Raw genomic sequence first — 22009 nt, 5'->3', positions numbered from 1 at the left:
ATTTTTCCACAACTGAACTCGGAGCACAACTATGAACCCCAGTGTTGTGAAAGCTGGTAAACACACCAGGAGAAAGACTCACCAAATATGGCATAGATGGTCCCCATGAGGATGTCATGTTCTTTAGAGATGGTAGAAAGGAACGAAGATGTGTCAGCGAACAAAGATGTTTCAGAGGCATTTCCCATCTAGAGAGAGAGAGAGAGAGAGAGAGAGAGAGAGAGAGAGAGAGAGAGAGAGAGAGAGAGAGAGCGCTTTATTTGTGGTGTCAGATACATACAAGGGAGGAGAGTAATGGGGTTAAATTAGTTCTGCTGTGTGACAAAGCCTCTGGTCCTTGTTCAGAAGTTCACTTTATACCCCTATCCAGGGGCCAAAGCCAAGACATGTTGCACAACATATCATTACAACCGGACTCGCAAAAAACGCACGCACGCACCCACCCACCCACCCAGGCACAGACACATGTAAACTCAGAGAGGGACTAATTCCAGCCAGATAAGGCCTTAGATAAGACAACAAGCTACAATAACAGCCACTGACTTTTACTGCCTACTACTGACTTTGAATGTCACTGTATTACAACCACAATCCAATGAGCTATTTACATTGAAAATGTAGTCAATGAGAAAAAGTAAGCAGTTTACTTCCACAACATGGAAGGCCGCTGGGCCAGACGCATTACCAGGACGTGTACTCCGAATACGCGCTGACCAACTGGCAAGTGTCTTCACTGACATTTTCAACCTCTCCCTGTCTGAGTCTGTAATTCCAACATGTTTCAAGCAGACCACCATAGTCCCTGTGCCCAAGAACACTAAGGAAACGTGCCTAAATGACTACCGACCCATAGCACTCACGTCTGCAGCCATGAAATGCTTTGAAAGGCTGGTCATGGCTCACATCAGCACCATTATCCAAGAAACCCTAGACCCACTCCAATTTGCATATCGCACCTACAGATCCACAGATGACGCGATCTCTATTGCACTTCACACTGCCCTTTCCCACATGGACAAAAGGAACACCTATGTGAGAATGCTATTCATTGACTACAGCTCAGCTTTCAACACCATAGTGCCCTCAAAGCTCATCACTAAGCTAAGGACCCTGGGACTAAACAGCTCCCTCTGCAACTGGATCCTGTACTTCCTGACTGGCCGCCCCCAGGTGGTAATTGTAGGTAACAACACATCCGCCACACTGATCCTCAATACAGGGGTCCTTCAGGGGTGCGTGCTCATTCCCCGGCAGTACACCCTGTTCACTCATGACTGCATGGCCGGGCACAACTCCAACACCATCATTAAGTTTGCTGATAACACAACAGTGGTAGGCCTGATCACTGACAACGATGAGACAGCCTATAGGGAGGAGGTCAGGCTGTGTGGTGCAAGGACAACAACCTCTCCCTCAACAGGATCAAGACAAAGGAGATGATTGTGGACTATAGGAAAAAGAGGACCAAGCACACCCCCATTCTCATCGACGGGGCTAGAGTGGAGCAGGTTGAGAGACTCAAGTTCCTTGGCGTCCACATCAACAACAAACTAACATGGTCCAAGCACACCAAGACAGTCTTGAAGAGGGCATGACAGAACTTATTCCCCCTTAGGAGACTGAAAAGATTTGGCATGGGTCCTCAGATCCTCAAAAGATTTTACAGCTGCACAATCGAGAGCATCCTGACTGGTTGCATCACTGCCTGGTATGGCAATAGCTTGGCCTCCGACCGCAAGGCACCACAGAGGGTAGTGCATACAGCCCAGTACATTACTGGGACCAAGATTCCTGCCATCTAGGACCTCTATACCAGGTGGTGTCAGAGGAAGGCCCTAAAAATCGTCAAAGACTCCAGCCACCCTAGTCATAAACTGTTCTCTCTGCTACCACATGGCAAGCGGTACCGGAGCACCAAGTCTAGGGCCAAGAGGCTTCTAAACAGCTTCTACCCCCAAGTCATAAGACTCCTGAACAGCTAATCAAATGGCTACCCAGACTATTTGCACCCCACCCCCACACTGCTGCTACTTTCTGTTATTATCTATGCAAAGCCACTTTAACAACATTACCTGCATGTACATAATTATCTCAATTACCTCGACACCGGTTCCCCGCACATTGACACATTGACTCTATACTGGTACCCCCTGTTTATTGCCCCACTATTGTTATTCACTGCTGCTCTTTAATTATTCGTTTTTATTGTCTCTTCCTTTTTTATTTAAATTTTTTAGGCATTTTCTTAAAATTGCATCGTTGGTTAAGAGCTTGTAAGTAAGCAGTTCACTGTAAGGTCTACACGTGTTGTGTAGGAACCCTTTGGGTTCCATCTAGAACCCTTTCCACAGAGGGTTCTACATGGAACCCAAAATGGTTCTACCTGGAAACAAAAAGGTTCTCCTATGGGGACAGCCAAATAACCCCGATAGAACCCTTTTTTTCAAAGAGTGTACATCAACATGGAATAAGTACCTCTAGAATACATTGCTGTTTATGTTATCATTCACAAGAAAATGGGCAGCTTCTCACAAAGGCTTTGATGGCCTGTGTAGCCCTTTCCTGCAGTCAAATGACCTAGTGGCCTCATGGGTGGAATGTTATAAATATTTTTCATAATTTAATAATCAATCACATATTTATTTATTACTGTGAAAAGATGGTGTTTCCATGTCAAACGGTTTTATTATATTTATTATATTGCATTGTATATAATAATATTGGGATGCAAAAGCAAAATTGAATACATTTCATCTCTATATCTGACATGGTACAGGTGTCTTCTTTTTTTAAGCCATAACCATGTGTGTGAGGTGTATACTTTTGTTTCAAAGTAGATTTGTTTAAGACTACCAAGAAACACTCTGTGTGATCATAATTTAACCCACTGCAGTAAAAGGTTATTAACATTCACCCTGTTCCTCCATCTTTTCTTCTTTATCTGCTTTAAACTAAAGTAATAACAAAACAGACCGTGAAATGAACACAGGAGGCATCAGTGCAGGGTCTGTCAGCTTCTGTGGTTACCCTATCACCTCTTTCTCTTTTCAATATAAAACAACATACTGTAGGTTTCACCACCAGCCCCCTGAGACACAACGCTCTATTTCCTCTCACAGTTCCTCCCCCTCTTCCATGCCTGAGGAAATTGGACGTGGGTTGGTGAGCTGAGAAAAAAAGCGTTGCATTCATTGTATATTTACGTGCGTGTGTGTGTACCCCACACTAAATCAATTTCCCCTGGAACAGTAACCTATAGGAAAGAAAAGGATGGGCTGGACTTATCTTATTAGATATGACATGCCATGTCGGAGTACAACACAGGAGCCGCCCAACAGTTGCAAGCATATGCAGCCGCGCGTGTTGCTACTCTGGTATGCCTGAGGTATCCCCGCTGTAACGTTCACTGCTGGTTTGACTTGGTTGTGATTGAATTGGGAGGTCCAGGGTGCTGATGTGTGAAGAGTTCACTAATCTAATTTGTTTAAAGAGAGCTTAATGTGATTATGTAGCCACACACAGTCCACAATTAAATAAGTAATGTCTAGCTCTTTTTAAATTGAAGGACTATAATGGTAATCGATGCCATCCATTATTGAAATACAATGTGACAAGCCATCCATTATGAACAACACAGCCTTTTTGCCTCAAAGCTGGTCATTACACCAAACTTCATACTGTATCATGACACTAGATGATGAACATTTAAATGGAACATTCATCGAAATAGAAAGCATTGAGGAATGTGTTTGCAGGGAAGCCATCTCCTCTTCAGTTCACACCTAGAGCTGGGAGAGTTAACTCAAAGAGATAGTAGAGCTGGGAGAGTTAACTCAAAGAGATAGTAGAGCTGGGAGAGTTAACTCAAAGAGATAGTAGAGCTGGGAGAGTTAACTCAAAGAGATAGTAGAGCTGGGAGAGTTAACTCAAAGAGATAGCGTGATGTTCTTATTCTCAGACGATTCACAATTCCATGCATCTTTATGGGGGTTATAGTGAAAACAACACTCCTTGAAATGAGATGCAATATTTCTCCTCCATCCATTCCTTGTGACTGCACATATAAACTACGCAAACGTTACAAGGCCGACACGTGAACATGCTTTGAATTCATAATGTACACATACAGTATATAATGTATGTTACTGCTGTGAGTGACAACAAAGGCAACAAATTCAATCAACTGACAAAGGTCATGAGCAAAAACCACAGCGTACTCACACTTCCATCAACACAATGCTTACATGCACACATAGAGTCATTAAAACCAACTCACTCACACAGACAGATTAAGATCACTTTATTAGTCAATTACACACAAGGTCCAACCCGAAATTTGACTTCCGCTTTTAACCCCTCCGAAAGACACACATACAGTGCATTTGGAAAGTATTCAGACCCCTTCCCTTTTATTGCATTTTGTTACGTTACAGGCTTATTTTAATGGATTAATGGATTAAATGACAAGTTTCCCTCATCAATCTACACACAATACCACATCATGACAAAGCAAAAACAGTTTTTTTGAAATTTGTGCAAATGTATTACAAATAAAAAACTGAAATACCGTATTTACATAAGTATTCAGACCCTTTGCTATGAGACTCAAAATTGATCTCAGGTGCATCCTGTTTCCATTGATCATCCTTGAGATGTCTCTACAACTTGATTGGAGTCCAACTGTGCTAAATACAATTGATTGGACATGATTTGGAAAGGCACACACCTATCTATATAAGGTCCCACTGTTGGCAGTACATGTCAGAGCAAAAACCAAGCCATTGGTTGTCCATTGAGCTCCGAGACAGGATTCTGTTGAGGTACAGATCTGGGGAAGGGTAACAAAACATGTCTGCAGCATTGAAGGTCCCAAGAACACAGTGGATTCCATCATTCTTAAATGGAAGAAGTTTGGATCCACCAAGACTCTTCATAGAGCTGGCCGCTCAGCCAAACTGAACAATCGGGGGAGAAGGGCCTTGATCAGGGAGGTGAGCAAGAACCTGTCCCAGCCAGAGCCTGGGCTTTAACCCGATCATAAATCTTTGGAGAGACCTGAAAATAGCTGTGCACCGACGCTCCCCATCCAATCTGACAGAGCTTGAGAGGATCTGCAGAGAAGAATTGGAGAAACTCCCCAAATACAGGTGTGTCTAGTATCATACCCAAGAAGACTCAAGGCCGTAGTTGCTGCCAAAGGTGCTTCAACAAAGTACTGAGTAAAGGGTCTGAATACTTATTTAACTGTGATATTTCAGTTTTTATTTGTAAAACATTTGCAAAAAATCTTGTTTTCCTTGTCATTATGGGGTGTTGTGTGTAGATTGATAAGGAAAAATACCAGCAACCCTCTGTTTGCCAGCTCACTTCCCACCAGATATTTCCCATCAGGGATTTGAACTAGTAACCCTCTGTTCGCTGGGTCACCTCTCTCAACACTAGGCTATGTTTTTGTAACTCCTTGGAGCGAACTATTAAGTCTTTCATGACTATTTTTCTGGAATGAGCTGCAGGTAAAACAGCGAAATGTTGTTGAATCATTGAAACATGGACATGCAGCCTGAGGCGTTTGTGTGTTTTGACGAGACAGAAAAAAGAGAGAGAGAGAAATGGACCAGACAGAGCATGTGCAAGAGAAAGAGTTACAGAAAGTTATTAACTGTTAGTGTTTGTATGCAAGTCTGTGTATTCATTCGCCAAGGTGTATGTACGTGTCTCCGTGTGTACTTGTGTGTGTATACAATGAGTGTACAAAACATTAGGAACACCTGCTCTTTCCATGACATAGACTGACGAGGTGAATCCAGATGAACACTATGATCCCTTACAGATGTCACTTGTCAACTGCCTTGAGACAATTGAGACATGCATTGTGTATTTGTGCCATTCAGAGGGTGAATAGGCAAGATAAAATATTGAAGTGTCTTTGAACAGGTTATGGTACAGTAGTAGGTTCCAGGTGCACCGGTTTGCGTGAAGAACTGCGACACTCAATATTAGGAAGGTGTTCTTAATGTTTTGTACACTCAGAGTATGTCTTTAGAGTCACTGAGATTGTATTATAGTGTAATTACCAGAGAATGTGAAACAATAGGAATAGAGTGATTTCAGTGCAGCGTGGATGGGAGCACTCTCAACGACCAATAGAGTACGCTACTCAATAACCAATGATGCCCCAGACAAGTAGAGTACGCCACTCTATAAGTAATAATTCCCCAGATGAATAGAATACGCTACTCTGCAACTAATGTTTCCCTATATGAATAGAGTACGCTACTCTGCAACTAATGATTCCCCAGACGAATAGAGTACGCTACTCTGCAACTAATGATTCCCTATATGAATAGAGTACGCTACTCTGCAACTAATGATTCCCTATATGAATAGAGTACGCTACTCTGCAACTAATGATTCCCCATATGAATAGAGTACGCTACTCTGCAACTAATGATTCCCTATATGAATAGAGTACGCTACTCTGCAACTAATGATTCCCTATATGAATAGAGTACGCTACTCTGTAACTAATGATTCCCTATATGAATAGAGTACGCTACTCTGCAACTAATGATTCCCTATATGAATAGAGTACGCTACTCTGCGACTAATGATTCCCCATATGAATAGAGTACGCTACTCTGTAACTGATGATTCCCTATATGAATAGAGTACGCTACTCTGTAACTAATGATTCCCTATATGAATAGAGTACGCTACTCTGTAACTAATGATTCCCTATATGAATAGAGTACGCTACTCTGTAACTAATGATTCCCTATATGAATAGAGTACGCTACTCTGCAACTAATGATTCCCCATATGAATAGGGTACGCTACTCTGTAACTAATGATTCCCTATATGAATAGAGTACGCTACTCTGTAACTAATGATTCCCCATATGAATAGAGTACGCTACTCTGCAACTAATGATTCCCCATATGAATAGAGTACGCTACTCTGCAACTAATGATTCCCTATATGAATATATATATATATATGCTAAATCCACTTATATATATATATATATATATATATATATATATATATATATATATATATATATATATATATGGATTTAGGAACATCTATTTAGAAGCACCATTGAGAGAGCTTCCTGTCTACAGGATGCTAGACAGGACACTCTATCACCCACTGATTCGGCAACTGCATCTTCTGCAGATGCAGGGCTCTCCAGAGGGTGGTGCGGTCTGCCCAACGCATCACCGGGAGCACACTGTCTGCCCTCCGGACAACTACAGCACCTGGTGTAACAGGAAGGCCAAGAAGATCATCAAGGACCTCAGCCACCCGAGCCACGGCCTGTTCACCCCGTAACCATCCAGAAGGTGAGGTCAGTACAGGTGCATTAAAACTGGGACCGAGAGACTGAAAAACAGCTTCCATCTCATGGCCATCAGACTGTAGTCACCACCACAGTACCCTGCCCTGAACTTTAGTCACTGTCAGTAGCCAACTACAACCCGGTTACTCCACCATGCAACTTAGAGGCTGCTGCCCTATGTACATAGTCATGGAACACTGGTCACTTTAATAACGTTTACATACCGTTTTACCCACTTCATATGTATGTATAAACTGTATTCTAGTCTAGGCCTATCCTATTTAACTATTGTTGTACATATACTGCTCTTCAGATATACTACATAGTCTATCCATATGCTGTCCATATTGTCCATCACATAAACATCCCATCACATATACATATATACATTTTAACATATATATATACACATATATAACACATATGGAATCATGTAGTAACCAAAAAAGTGTTAAACAAATCAAAATATATTTCATATTTGAGATTCTTCAAAGTAGCCACACTTTGCCTTGATGACAGCTTTGCACACTCTTGGCATTCTCTCAAACAGCTTAATGAGGTAGTAATGTATTATGAGGCAGTAATGTATTTCAAATAACAGGTGTGCCTTGTAAAAAGTTAATTTGATGAATTTCTTTCCTTCGTCATGCGTTTCAACCAATCAGTTGGTTGTGACATGGTAGGGTTGGTATACAGAAGATGGTCTTTTACCAAATAGGGCTAAGTCCATATTATGGAAAGAACAGCTCGAACAAGCAAAGAGAAACAGTCCATCATCACTTTCAGACATGAAGGTCAGTCAATGCGGAAAGTTACTTCATGAGCAGTCACAAAAACCATCAAGCGCTATGATGAAACTGGCTCTCATGGGGACCGCCACAGGAAAGGAAGACCCAGAGTTACCTCTGCTGCAGAAGATAAGTTCATTAGAGTTACCAGCCTCAGGAATTGCAGCCCAAATAAATGCTTTACAGAGTTCAAGTAACAGACACATCTCAACATCAACTGTTCAGAGGAGACTGCATGAATCAGACCTTCATGGTCGAATTGCTGCAAAGAAACCACTACTAAAGGACACCAATAATAAGAAGAGACTTGCTTGGGCCAAAAAACATGAGCAATGAACATTAGACCGGTGGAAATCTGTCCTTTGGTCTGAGTTCTTTAAGATTTTTGGTTCCAACCGCTGTGTCTTTGTGAGATGCAGAGTAGGTGAACGGATGATCTCCGTATGTGTGGTACGCGCTGTGTAGCATGGAGGAGGAGGTGTGATGCTGTTGGGGTGCTTTGCTGGTGACACTGTCTGTGATTTATTTAGAAGTCAAGGCACACTGCAGTGATCTGCCATCCCATCTGGTTTGCGCTTAGTGGGACTATCATTTGTTTTTCAACAGGACAATGACTCAACACACCTCCAGGCTGTGTAAGGGCTATTTGACCAAGAAGGAGAGTGATTGAGTGCTACATCAGATGACCTGGTCTTCACAATCACCCAACCTCAACCCAATTGAGATTGTTTGGGATAAGTTGGACTGCAGAGTCAAGGAAAAGCAGCCAACAAGTGCTCAGCATATGTTGGAACTCCTTCAAGGCTGTGATAAATGCATTACTCAGCATTGAGCTAATGACAAGAGTGTGTAAGGCTGTAATCAAGGAATAGGGTGGCTACTTTGAAGAATCTAAAATCTAAAATATATTTTATGTAATTATACAGCGCATTTGTAAAGTATTCAGACCCCTAGACTTTAAAAAATGGAAATATCACATTTACAAAAGTATTCAGACCCTTTACCCAGTACTTTGTTGGAGCACCTTTGGCAGCGAAATCAGCCTCAAGTCTTCTTGGGTATGACACTACAAGCTTGGCACATCTGTATGTGTGAGTTTCTCCCATTATTCTCTGCAGATCCTCTCAAACTCTGTCAGTTTTGATTGGGAGCATCGCTGCAAATCTATTTTCAAGGCTCTCCAGAGATTTTTGATTAGATTCAAGTCCATATTCTGGCTGGGCCACTCAAGGACATTCAGAGACTTGTCCCTAAGACACTCCTGCAATGTCTTGGCTGTGTGCTTAGGGTTGTTGTCCTGTTGAAAGGTGAACCTTCACCGCAGTCTGAGGTCCTGAGCGTTCTAGAGAAGGTTTTCATCAAGGATCTCTCTGTACTTTGCTCCATTCATATTTTCCTCCATCCTGACTAGTCTCCCAGTCCCTGAAAAACATCCCCACCGCATGATGCTGCCACCACCATGCTTCAGCGTAGGGATAGTGCCAGGTTTCCTTCAGACGTGATGCTTGGCATTCAGGACAAAGAGTTCAATCTTGATTTCATCACACCTAGAGAATCTTGTATATCATTGTCTGAGAGTCCTTTAGGTGTCTTTTGGCAAACTCCAAGCGTGCTTTTGTGTGCCTTTTACCAAGGAGTAGCTTCCGTCTGGCCACTCTACCACAAAGGCCTGATTGTTGGAGTGCTGCAGAGATGGTTTGTCCTTCTGGAAGGTTCTCCCATCTCCACAGAGGTACTCTGGACCTCTTTCAGAGTGACCATACATTTCTTGGTCACCTCCCTGACCAAGGCCATTCTCCCTCGATTGCTCAGCTCTATGAAGAGTCTTGGTAGTCCCAAACTTCTTCTATTTAAGAATGATGGAGGACACTGTGTTCTTGGGGACCTTCAATGCTGCATAAATGTTTTGGTACCCTTCCCCAGATGTGTGCCTCAACACAATCCTGTCTCGGCGCTCTACGGACAATTCCTTCGACCTCAGGACTTGGTTTTTGCTCTGACATGCACTATCAACTGTTGGACCTTATACAGTCAGGGGTGCGCCTTTCCAAATTATGTCCAATCAATTGAGTTTACCACAGGTGGACTCCAATCAAGTTGTAAAAACATTTCAAGGATGATCAATGGAAACAGGATGCACCTGAGCTCGAGTGTCAAAGCAAAGGGTCTGAATACTTATGTAAATAAGGTATTTCTGTTTTTTATTTGTAATACATTTGCAAACATTTCTTAAAACCTGTTTTCACCTCGTTATTATGGGGTATTGTGTGTAGATTGATGAGGATTTTTATTTATTTAATCAATTTTAGAATAAGGCTGTAACGTAGCAAAATGTGGAAAAGTGAAGGGGTCTGAATACTTTCTGAATGTGCTGTATAGATAAGAAATTACATAAAAGCATGAAAACAGACTAATAATATTTATTTTTAATGTTGAAAAAATAATTGAAATATATCATACAACATTTTAATAAAGGAAAGAAAAATAAAGAGAGAAGAAAGAGTAGTAGATAATTCAGTGAGAATAATGTGTTCGGGTAATATTACCAATCATATTAAAATGAATGGTAGAAACAAGGAGAGACTGAAAAAGATATAGAAACTTGGGAAGCGTATTCATTTTTACTCATTGTTGTCACGTCCTGACCCTTGGAAGAGGTCATTTTCCATAGTAGAGCGGTCAGGGCGTGACAGGTAGTTGTTTTGGGTGGTTTTGGGTTTTCTGTTTATATGTGGGCTTTTTCTAGATTTCTATTTCTATGTTTTGTTTTTCTATGTTTTGGCTGGGTATGGTTTCCAATCAGAGGCAGGTGTCTATCGTTGTCTCTGATTGGAAGCCATATTTAGGCAGCCTGTTTTTCCTTTGGGTTTTGTGGGTAGTTGTTTTCTGTTTTGTCAGTGTACCTCACGGAACTGTTGGCTGTTGTTATTGTTATTTTGGTTCAAGTGTTTTCATTAATAAAGGAAATATGAGCACTTTACACGCTGCGCCTTGGTCCCCTTTCGACGACCCTTGTGACAATGGAATTCTCCCAACTAAGGATAGGGGTAAGCTATTCCACCTTTGAAATTCCACATCCAGTTTCAGTTAGTGGATAAAAATAAAGGGAGAGAGCGAGTAATTTTTTGGTAAATAGGTTTATATCTGGAGAAGATGGCAAATTGTTAATTGTCGTGGCAAGGAAACAAAACACGATGCAGATCTTCTTTAGGAAAACAGCCCTAATGTTGGAAGCAAACATCATTATGATGTCATCCAGAATCACATGTATTTACTTTCCAAGCTGTAGCACACCATTTTTTTACATACAGCAGGTTTTTATAGGACCAAAGAGTTCGGACTGCTTCGTGTTTTCATTTTTGCCATGGAAAAAAACACTGCGATACTGGTATCATCACAGCCCTAGAGGAGCCACAGCCAAACTGTTCTGACAGGACGGAAAGTAGCTACTGCCCTTATTAGAGCTGGGGCTGGAGAATGATTCGCCTGTGTTTTGACAGCAATATCCAGCACAATGTTCCACACAATTACAGAGTGAAATATCTCAGTAAAATAAAATGAGTGGAACATTAGACTCTGAAAGAAGAGATCAGACCAATATGACAACATTCCACCTAGCCTATCAGAGATCAGGATGGAGCATCCATCCAGTCTATCCTATTCTTGCAGATATACTGTACATTAAGGCAACATAGGTCAGTCATCAAAGAGGGACGGGAATGAGGACAACCTCTTTTAGACTCTGTGTTGAGTGTGTGTGTGTGTGTGTGTGTGTGTGTGTGTGTGTGTGTGTGTGTGTGTGTGTGTGTGTGTGTGTGTGTGTGTGTGTGTGTGTGTGTGTGTGTGTGTGAGAGAGAGAGAGAGAGAGAGAGTGCGTCTTTGTGTTTGTAAAGCTCAGTTAATCCCCCAGATGTTTTTAGCTGGGACAGAGAGAATCATGGTAACCTCCACCCCAGGATGAAGCTCTCTGTCGCTCTGATTTCAGACATTGTTATGAAGGGTCTCTCTCTCCCTGCTCTAGCCACACAGCCACAGGCACAGAGATTAACTGCCCAAAATAGAGATAGGATAAAGAGAGAGAGAGAGTTAGAGGAAATGAGAGAGAGATGGAGAGAGAGGGGATGCGGAGAGATGGAGATAGAGGGAGAGATAGATGGTAGGAAGAAGAGTCAGATAAATGTGAGTAGGGGGATATATAAATAGGAGAAAATAAAGAGAGTGACAGAAAGAGTGAGGTTGACAAAAAGTGGATTGAGAGACAATAGGGGGATATAGAGGGAGGAAACAGAGGAAGTGAAAGATGGAAGAAGAGAAAGAATGACTAAAATAAAGGAGACAGAGACAAACGTGTGTTGAAGGAAGAGATTGAGATAGAGAAGAAGGGAGAATGGTTTACAGGGGTGAAACATCTCTAGTTAAATCCAGTGCCAGAAGTCTGTAAATAGCTCATAAGTGGAGATTCAGATGAGCAACAACATTCCCCTAACAGAAACTTAAAACCAGGGATTAACACACGCACATGGGAGCGCGCATAAACACCATGTTCAATGTCATTTCAGAGGCCATGTGCTTTTTGTACAAAATTACTCTCTCTCTTTCTCTCTCTCTCACACTATCTATATCCACTCCCCTCTCCCTCTCCACCCCCTTCTCCCTCTAATGTTAAATGGGTGAATGAAGAAGTTAAAAAAAGACCCTGTAATTAAACAGTGGAGCGAAGGCTAATGGTTTTAAATGACCCCAGTGTTATAAGCTCTGCTGTCATAGTGACAGAGAGACAGAGAGAGGGACAGAGAGCCAGAGAGGGAGAGAGCGAGAGAGAGAGACAGAGACAGAGCCAGAGAAAGACAGAGACAGAGACAGAGCGAGAGAGAGGGAGAGAGAGACAGAGAGAGAGGAGACAGAGAGAGAGGAGACAGAGAGAGAAATAAAGAGAGAGAGAGCGAGAGAGAGAGAGAGAGAGAGGGACAGAGACAGAGACAGCGAGAGAGAGACAGCGAGAGAGAGACAGCGAGAGAGAGACAGGGAGAGAGAGAGAGAGAGAGAGAGAGACAGAGACAGAGACAGAGCGTAGAACACCAAATAATGCATGCAGAGCAGAATTAGGCCGATACCCGCTAATTGTCAAAATCCAGAAAAGAGCCGTTAAATTCTACAACCATCTAAAAGGAAGCGATTACCAAACCTTCCTTAACAAAGCCACCAAATACAGAGAAATGAACCTGGAGAAGAGTCCCGTAAGCAAGCTGGTTCTGAGGTTCTGTTCACAAACACAAACAGACCCCACAGAGCCACAATTAGACCTAACCAAATCATGAGAAAACAAAAAGATTATTACTTGACCCATTGCAAAGAATTAACAAAAAACAGAGCAAACTAGAATGCTGTTTGGCCCTAAACAGAGAGTACACAGTGGCAGAATACCTGAACACTGTGACTGACCCAAACTTAAGAAAAGCTTTGACTGTGTACCGACTCAGTGAGCATAGCCTTGCTATTGAGAAAGGCTGCCGTAGGCAGACCTGGCTCTCAAGAGAAGACAGGCTATGTACACACTGCCCAACAAATGAGGTGGAAACTGAGCTGCACTTCCTAACCTCCTGCCCAATCTATGACCATATTAGAGACACATATTTCCCTCAGATTACACAGATCCACACAGAGCATACATACAGTCCAAAAGTTATATTCATAGATAGTCGGTAATCACATGCCTTGTCCCTCCCCTTTTCCCTCCTCCTACTTCTCACCCTCTCCAAAAATGCTCTCCACCACTCTCCCCCAAAAAACACTCATTCCTCTTCAATTATCCCCCTCCTCCTCTCCTCTTCCTCCTTTCCTACCTCCTCCTCCCAAACTCCCAAAACACCCTTTTACTCCTCTATGCCTTTATACAACCACGAGTCCACCATTCCTGTCTCTGTTCTTCCCTCATCACTTGATTCCTCCCTCATCCCTTCCTTCCATCTGAGGGGCTTGGTGATCTGACAGTGCAGATTGTGAGAGTGGGCAGAGATACAGACAGACAGATTCAGGAGGATGGTTTAAACAATACACACGTCTGCAGCATCTGTCTCTCTGACTCGCTCTCTGTCCCACACTCCCCACATCTCTCTGAATCGCTCTGCCCCACACTCCCTACAACTCTCTGACTCGCTCTCTGTCCCACACTCCCCACATCTCTTACTCGCTCTCTGTCCCACACTCCTAACATCTCTCTTACTCGCTCTCTGACCCACACTCCCCACATTCTCTGACTCGCTCTCTGTCCCACACTCCCCACATCTCTCTGACTCGCTCTCTGTCCCACACTCCCCACATCTCTTACTCGCTCTCTGTCCCACACTCCTAACATCTCTCTTACTCGCTCTCTGACCCACACTCCCCATTTCTCTGACTCGCTCTCTGTCCCACACTCCTAACATCTCTCTTACTCGCTCTCTGACCCACACTCCCCATTTCTCTGACTCACTCTCTGTCCCACACTCCCCACATCTCTCTTACTCGCTCTCTGTCCCACACTCCCCACATCTCTCTGAATTGCTCTCTGTCCCACACTCCCCACATCTCTCTGAATCGCTCTCTGTCCCACACTCCCCACATCTCTCTGAATCGCTCTGCCCCACACTCCCTACAACTCTCTGACTCGCTCTCTGTCCCACACTCCCCACATCTCTTACTCGCTCTCTGTCCCACACTCCTAACATCTCTCTTACTCGCTCTCTGACCCACACTCCCCACATTCTCTGACTCGCTCTCTGTCCCACACTCCCCACATCTCTCTGACTCGCTCTCTGTCCCACACTCCCCACATCTCTTACTCGCTCTCTGTCCCACACTCCTAACATCTCTCTTACTCGCTCTCTGACCCACACTCCCCATTTCTCTGACTCGCTCTCTGTCCCACACTCCTAACATCTCTCTTACTCGCTCTCTGACCCACACTCCCCATTTCTCTGACTCACTCTCTGTCCCACACTCCCCACATCTCTCTTACTCGCTCTCTGTCCCACACTCCCCACATCTCTCTGAATTGCTCTCTGTCCCACACTCCCCACATCTCTCTGAATCGCTCTCTGTCCCACACTCCCCACAACTCTCTGACTCGCTCTCTGTCCCACACTCCCCACATCTCTTACTCGCTCTCTGTCCCACACTCCTAACATCTCTCTTACTCGCTCTCTGTCCCACACTCCCCACATCTCTCTGACTCGCTCTCTGTCCCACACTCCCCACATCTCTCTGACTCGCTCTCTGTCCCACACTCCCCACATCTCTCTGACCAACATCTATCTCTCTCTCGGTCTCTGCCCTACACTCCCCACACTCCCCATATCTCTCTCGGTCTCTGCCCTACAGTCCCCACATCTCTCTCTCTCTCACTCGCTCTCTGCTCCATTCTCTCTCCCTCTTTATTATGCAAAACTTCCCAGGCTCACTCGGCTCAGACACCTAATTTCTCACATCAGGACACAGGGGGACTAATATAGGGGGACCAACATAGCTCTACTGTACAGACTAATTGACTCACTAAACTAACTAACTAAATGGACTAAAAGAGGTTTGTTGTGACTTTACTTTCATTAATCTGATGACTGTTATGTATCTAATCATCTGACTGTGTTTAATTGTTACCTGATTAATAATCAGTAACAACTAACACGTTAGGATTTTGGGGCACCACGAGAGCGTTAAAGAGTTACCATCTCCCGAATTAAACTCTAAAGGTCTATACCTATTACATCCATAAACAGTCAACTCATTAATCATAACCTCGTATCATATCATCATTCTGAACAGTTGTAACCTCCTGCATCTGCAAAAAACCCAGTCTTACAAATGATTCAATACTCCACAAATTGGTTTAATTATTTATTTACTTGCTAACTAAATGGTAACACAGGATAAACATACACACTTAATACATTAGAAACAGAACCCTAGTGGACTGACACATTATGGCGGTTTGTTACAAAAGAGATGGGGGGCAGAGACATACTTTGGTACATTTAGAAACTATTCTTACAGTAATCGTATACTTTGCACATATACCGCCGCCCGTTTGGAGTAAGAAATCATGAATGTATTTACGTGGAATTGCCTTGGTTTTTCTTGTATTTCTCCTAACCAGACCTTCTTGGAAAGGGGTTGGTTGGTCCTTTCCGGGCACGCTTGTAAGGCTCTGATTGTCCAAAAGGGGTCCACACCTGTCTTCTACCGTTGCTCTCCTCTGCCGTCGCCCGGCATCCAGCGACCTGTCGTGTAGCCCTGAACAGAACTACAGAGCTCAATCTACTTCCACTCGCTCTGGAAGATGATTCTTTGAAGATAGGCTAGCCAGCAGTGTCAATGGTTCTCAGTGGGGTGATGAGAGTAGCGTACTACGGTGATTTGAGAAAAGTAGTCGAGTGGGCCCACTTAAATTCTCTTTTCTAGACACTTTACTTAGGACAGCTAATCAGCCGTACCAGTGGTTGTCCGGGAAGTGACTTCATCGTCTCTGCCTCGTATTAAGATTTCAGAGTTCGAACCACTTTGGATGTGAGCTGCAACTTCACATCTCTCTGGTCTGATATGTTATTTCTTAACCCATCATTTCATACAGTTCATTCAAAAGGGACGGTTAGTGAGGATGACACGCTCTTTGACCTCATTCAAGGGCGCGGTGACTACTTACTTGTACAAAGTTAATGAAACAATTTCCTCTTATAGTTTCTTAGATCACATCCCTCTCTTAACAAAAACACTTTCGTCATTTTTATATTTCATGTGCAACCTAGAGGACGGAGACTTCATACATATAGTGTGTATACTTTCCAAGTTACAATATTTCCTTTATAACATGTTTAATGTTATCACAAAATAACAACCCATATGACATTAGTGTTCTTTTAGGTCACCTCTGCCCATTCCCCACGTTCTATATTAGACATTTTGTTCGAACGGGTTAGAGTTCCGTCAGGAAAATGTCTGTGTAGACAAAGGCACATTCCTGTGTGAACATTGGAGAGGGATGTTCTCTCCTTGATTTACAACAGGGTGTGAACTGTCAACCCCCCACCAGCTCCCTTCTCCCCCCTCTGCGGGTGAGAGGTGGTCTGGCTGAAATTATTTATTGCAAAGCTGATTTGACCTATTTGGATCCTTACAGGACAGTCATGACAGGTTGTAGAGACTTACTGCTTTTTCCTTCTGTCTCTGGTGGTACAGGGAGACGTTGAGAGAGAGAAAGATAGAGAGAGATTCAAAGTCAAGCTATAACTTCAGCATTAAAAAGTCTAGAGGGAAGAAAAGGACACAGAACACAAGGACTAGGGGCTACTGCAGGCGTGGGAAATCAATGGTGTGGGGGTGTGTGTGCATGCATGTGTGCGTGTGCCTGTCCTTGTACCGCATGTCTCAGAAGCCTGTGTCCTCATTTATGACATATTCCACTCAGGATCAAAATGTTTACACACACACACACACTCATATACTGAAAAAGTCTGTTTCTAGCCGGTTATGAGAGGTAGATAACCGACATTAGACACTTACCAAGCCATTACTGGGCTGTTTAAATGCATAAGGAATTAAGCCAGACCCAGCTATATGGCCCTAAACTGCACATTAAATATTACCCAGGACTCCTGCCGGAACGGAATACTGGAAGAGTCCCTCTAACCACAAAGTCCAACGTTTATTTAGACGATGAGAAGTCATTAAGAAAGTCCTTACCAAAATGAAAGCACTGAAACAGGACTGCACTGGGTCATTGACATGAAGGTGTGTGGGAGCGGGAGCAGAATGAGAGAGAGAGAGATGGATGGATGAATAGAGAGAGAGAGAGAGAGAGAGATTAAGCAAGGGATCAAGAGGGAGCGAGCAATGAGAGACAGACATGTTTCTCTGAGAGATGACATAGAAAACATATTAAAACTGCTGCTGGGATGTCATCCTCCATCTCTCCACCTCTCCTCCCATCCCTCCTTCCCTTTACCCATCCCTCTCTCTCTGCTGGGACGTCATCCTCCATCTCTCCTCCTCTCCTACCATCCCTCCTTCCCTTTACCCATCCCTCTCTCTCTGCTGGGACGTCCTCATCCCTCTCTCCTTCTCTCCTCCCATCACTTCTTCCCTTTACACACCCCTCTCTCTGCTGGGACGTCATCATCCCTCTCTCCTTCTCTCCTCCCATCACTCCTTCCCTTTACACACCCCTCTCTCTCTGCTGGGACGTCATCATCCCTCTCTATCTCACTTTTATTCCATCCCGCCTTCATTACTTTACCCATCCCTCTCTCACTCTCTCCTCTCCCTCGCCCCTCTCCCCTTTCCCTCACCCCTCTCCATATCCCCTCTCCCTCTCCCATTCCCCTCACCCCTCTCCGATTTCCCTCACCCCTTTCCCTTTCCTTCTCCTCTCTCCCTCACCCCTCTCCCTTTTCTCTCACCCCTCTCCCCTTTCCCTCACTGCTCTCCCCTTTCCCACACCCCTCACCCACTCCCTTTCCCTCATCCCTCTCCCCTCTCCCCTCTCCCTCAATGACCCTGACAGCTTGTACTGTATGAATGTGCATTACATCGGACAGGCAGTTGGATGAATCATGGTGAAATTATTTGAAGTCTATCATTCTCACTCTTACTCTCTCATCGCTCACACACATGCATGCTTGCACACACACTGTGATACATTCACATACACATACATGTGTGCATTAAGTCTTACTGAGTACAAGTGTGTGATGTGAGTGTTAATTTGAGTAAGTATGTGTGTATATGCATGCTTTCATATGTGTCCAATACATATTTTCCATTGTTACAAAAGTTTGTGAATTATTGATATTGATAATTTTGAGTGTCCCTGAAGTACCCTCAACCCAAAGACTCAAAATTAGCAAATCATGATTCTTCACTCATTGAAAGCTGAGCCTCGGCTAATGGGAAAAGATCTTGTATTGGAGAAAAATACAAGCACCATTTAAATGTCAAAACTCTCATTGCGCTAATGCTCAGCCAAACCAAAGACTCTAAAAGACAATAGGGGCTGTATAAAAAATATTCTAGAGAGAGAGAGATGGATGTATAGAGAGAGAGATTAAGCAAGGGATCAAGAGAGAGAGAGAGAGAGACAGAGAAAGAGAAAGAGAGAGAGAGAGAGACAGAGAGAGAGAGAGAGAGAGAGAGAGAGAGAGAGAGGTGCAGAAAGAGAGAGAGAGAAGCCCTATTCCCATAATAAGAGAGAGAAGCCCCATTCTAATAATAAGCATGAATATGTAAACAGGACATGTTTCTCTGAGAGATGACAGAGAGAAAACATCTTAAGACTGCTGCCGGGACGTCATCATCTCTCTTTCCTGCTCTCTCCTCTCCTCCCGTCCCTCCTTCCCTATACCCACATTTCTCTCTCTGCTGGGATGCAAATCCCTTATTTCCCTGACTCCTCTGCATATCCCTCCGTAATTGTTTTACCCATCCCCTTTCTCTCTCTCTCTCTCTCTCTGTCTCTCTCTCTCTCTCTCTCTCTCTCTCTCACTCTCTCTCTTTATTTCTATCTCTATCTCTCGCTCTCTCTCCCTCTCTCTCCCCCTCTCTCTCTATTTCTATCTCTATTTCTATCTCTGTCTGTCTGTCTCTCTCTCTCCCTCTCTCTCCCTCTCTTCTGCATTTTCATTACCACTGGAAAGCGACCCAATTCTCTCTCTTTCAACCTCTCTCTCCCTTTCTCTCTCGCTCTCTACTTCTATCTCCATCTCTCTCTCTCTCTATTTCTATCTCTCTCTCTCTCTCTGTCTGTCTATCTCTCTCTCTCTCTCTCTCTCTCCCCTCTCTCTCTCTATTTCGATCTCTATCTCTCCCTCTCTCTCTCTCTCTCTTTCTCTTTCTCTGTCTCTCTCTCTCTTTGTCTCTCTCTCTTTGTCTCTCTCTCTTTGTCTCTCTCTCTCTATCTCCATCTCTTTCTCTCTCTCTCTCTCTCTCTCTCTCTCTCACTCTCTCTCTCTCTCTCTGTCTGTCTCTCTCTCTCCCTCTCTCTCCCTCTCTTCCTCTTCCTCTCTCTCTCTCTCTCTCTCTCTCTCTCTCTCTCTCTCTCTCTCTCTCTCTCTCTCTCTCTCTCTCTCTCTCTAGATGGGAAATGCCTCTGCAGACAAAGCACTGCAGGCAGTTATGCAACGATCAGATGTTTTCAAACCAGCTTAACTAATAATATTAAAGCTTTAAACTTGTCCAGGTTTCAGGCAAACAAAAACCAAGACAAATTAAAAGCAAAAATGTAATGCTTCAAAAGCTATATATGCCATTTCTCCCCCTCAATGCAATATGTGTCTGTGTGTGCGTGCGTGTGTGTGTGTGTGTGACGCTCAGAGGATATATTTGATATCTTCTCCTTTCACCCTTCTGATAACCAGGTGGCGAATCGCATCTCTGCATGTCTGGCAGACATATCAGTGTGGATAACGGATCACCACCTCAAGCTGAACCTCGGCAAGACGGAGCTGCTCTTCCTCCCGGGGAAGGACTGCCCTTTCCATGATCTCGCCATCACGGTGGACAACTCCATTGTGTCCTCCTCCCAGAGTGCTAAGAGCCTCAGCGTGACCCTGGACAACACCCTGTCATTCTCCGCTAACATCAAGGCGGTGACCCGATCCTGTAGGTTCATGCTATACAACATTCGCAGAGTACGACCCTGCCTTACACAGGAAGCGGCGCAGGTCCTAATCCAGGCACTTGTCATCTCCCGTCTGGATTACTGCAACTCCCTGTTGGCGGGGCTCCCTGCCTGTGCCATTAAACCCCTACAACTCATCCAGAACGCCGCAGCCCATCTGGTGTTCAACCTTCCCAAGTTCTCTCACGTCACCCCGCTCCTCCACACACTCCACTGGCTTCCAGTTGAAGCTCGCATCTGCTACAAGACCATGGTGCTTGCCTACGGAGCTGTGAGGGGAACGGCACCTCCGTACCTTCAGGCTCTGATCAGGGCCTACACCCAAACAAGGGCACTGCGTTCATCCACCTCTGGCCTGCTGGCCCCCCTACCTCTGCGGAAGCACAGTTCCCGCTCAGCCCAGTCAAAACTGTTCGCTGCTCTGGCACCCCAATGGTGGAACAAGCTCCTTCACGACGCCAGGACAGCGGAGTCAATCACCACCTTCCGGAGACACCTGAAACCCCACCTCTTTAAGGAATACCTGAGATAGGATAAAGTAATCCTTCTAACCCCCCCCCCCCCAAAAAAAGATATAGATGTACTATTGTAAAGTGGTTGTTCCACTGGATATCATAAGGTGAATGCACCAATTTGTAAGTCGCTCTGGATAAGAGCGTCTGCTAAATGACGTAAATGTAAATGTAAATATCTCCCTCATTGTCTCAACAGACAAAGACAACAGCCAAGCAAAAACCCACTTTGGGTTTCGTTCAAGCACTCAATTTTCTCAATGTTTTTCTCATTATTGGCACGTGATCACATGGGATTTTATGTGAAATTAACGTGATAACGTGACAACATGTAAAAGCAAAATTGTGATAACATTAAACTACACATGAAAACATGTGAAATAGATGTGACTACCTGGGGATGCAAAATGTCTCCATGTAATGCCATGAAACTACAGATTTGAGCACATGTGAAAACATGACCTCAAATGGAGAAAAAATTACAACATGGGGATACAGAATTTCAACAATGCTTTTTCCAAAGTGCAAATTCGTTTTCACATGGGAAAATAAAATTCCACATGTACGAGTAAGAATTTCACATGTGCAAAACGTGACATTTTCACTTGTGAAATCATAGGATTTTCCTCATTTGAAATCATGTGTTTTTTTCTGTTAGGGGCCTATGATTCTATATATTTGCTGAATTGAGATGGGCAGGAAAGTCTACCCTGACAATAT

The 22009-nt window shown here is 43.8% G+C and overlaps 1 protein-coding gene across 2 annotated transcripts in view; it reads right to left on the bottom strand.

Annotated features, from left to right (window-relative positions):
• opn7b (opsin 7, group member b) overlaps nucleotides 1-22009 on the bottom strand; it is a 115869-nt gene that overhangs the window by 13266 nt on the left and 80594 nt on the right. For both annotated transcript variants that reach the window (XM_029723874.1, XM_029723876.1), the window contains exon 2: nucleotides 83-188. In XM_029723874.1, the coding sequence (XP_029579734.1) occupies nucleotides 83-188 (106 nt within the window). The remainder of the gene's footprint in view (nucleotides 1-82; nucleotides 189-22009) is intronic.

Source organism: Salmo trutta, chromosome 30, assembly GCF_901001165.1.
Source record: "Salmo trutta chromosome 30, fSalTru1.1, whole genome shotgun sequence".
Lineage (NCBI taxonomy): Eukaryota > Metazoa > Chordata > Actinopteri > Salmoniformes > Salmonidae > Salmo > Salmo trutta.
This window is presented reverse-complemented; position numbering and strand designations above follow the sequence as displayed.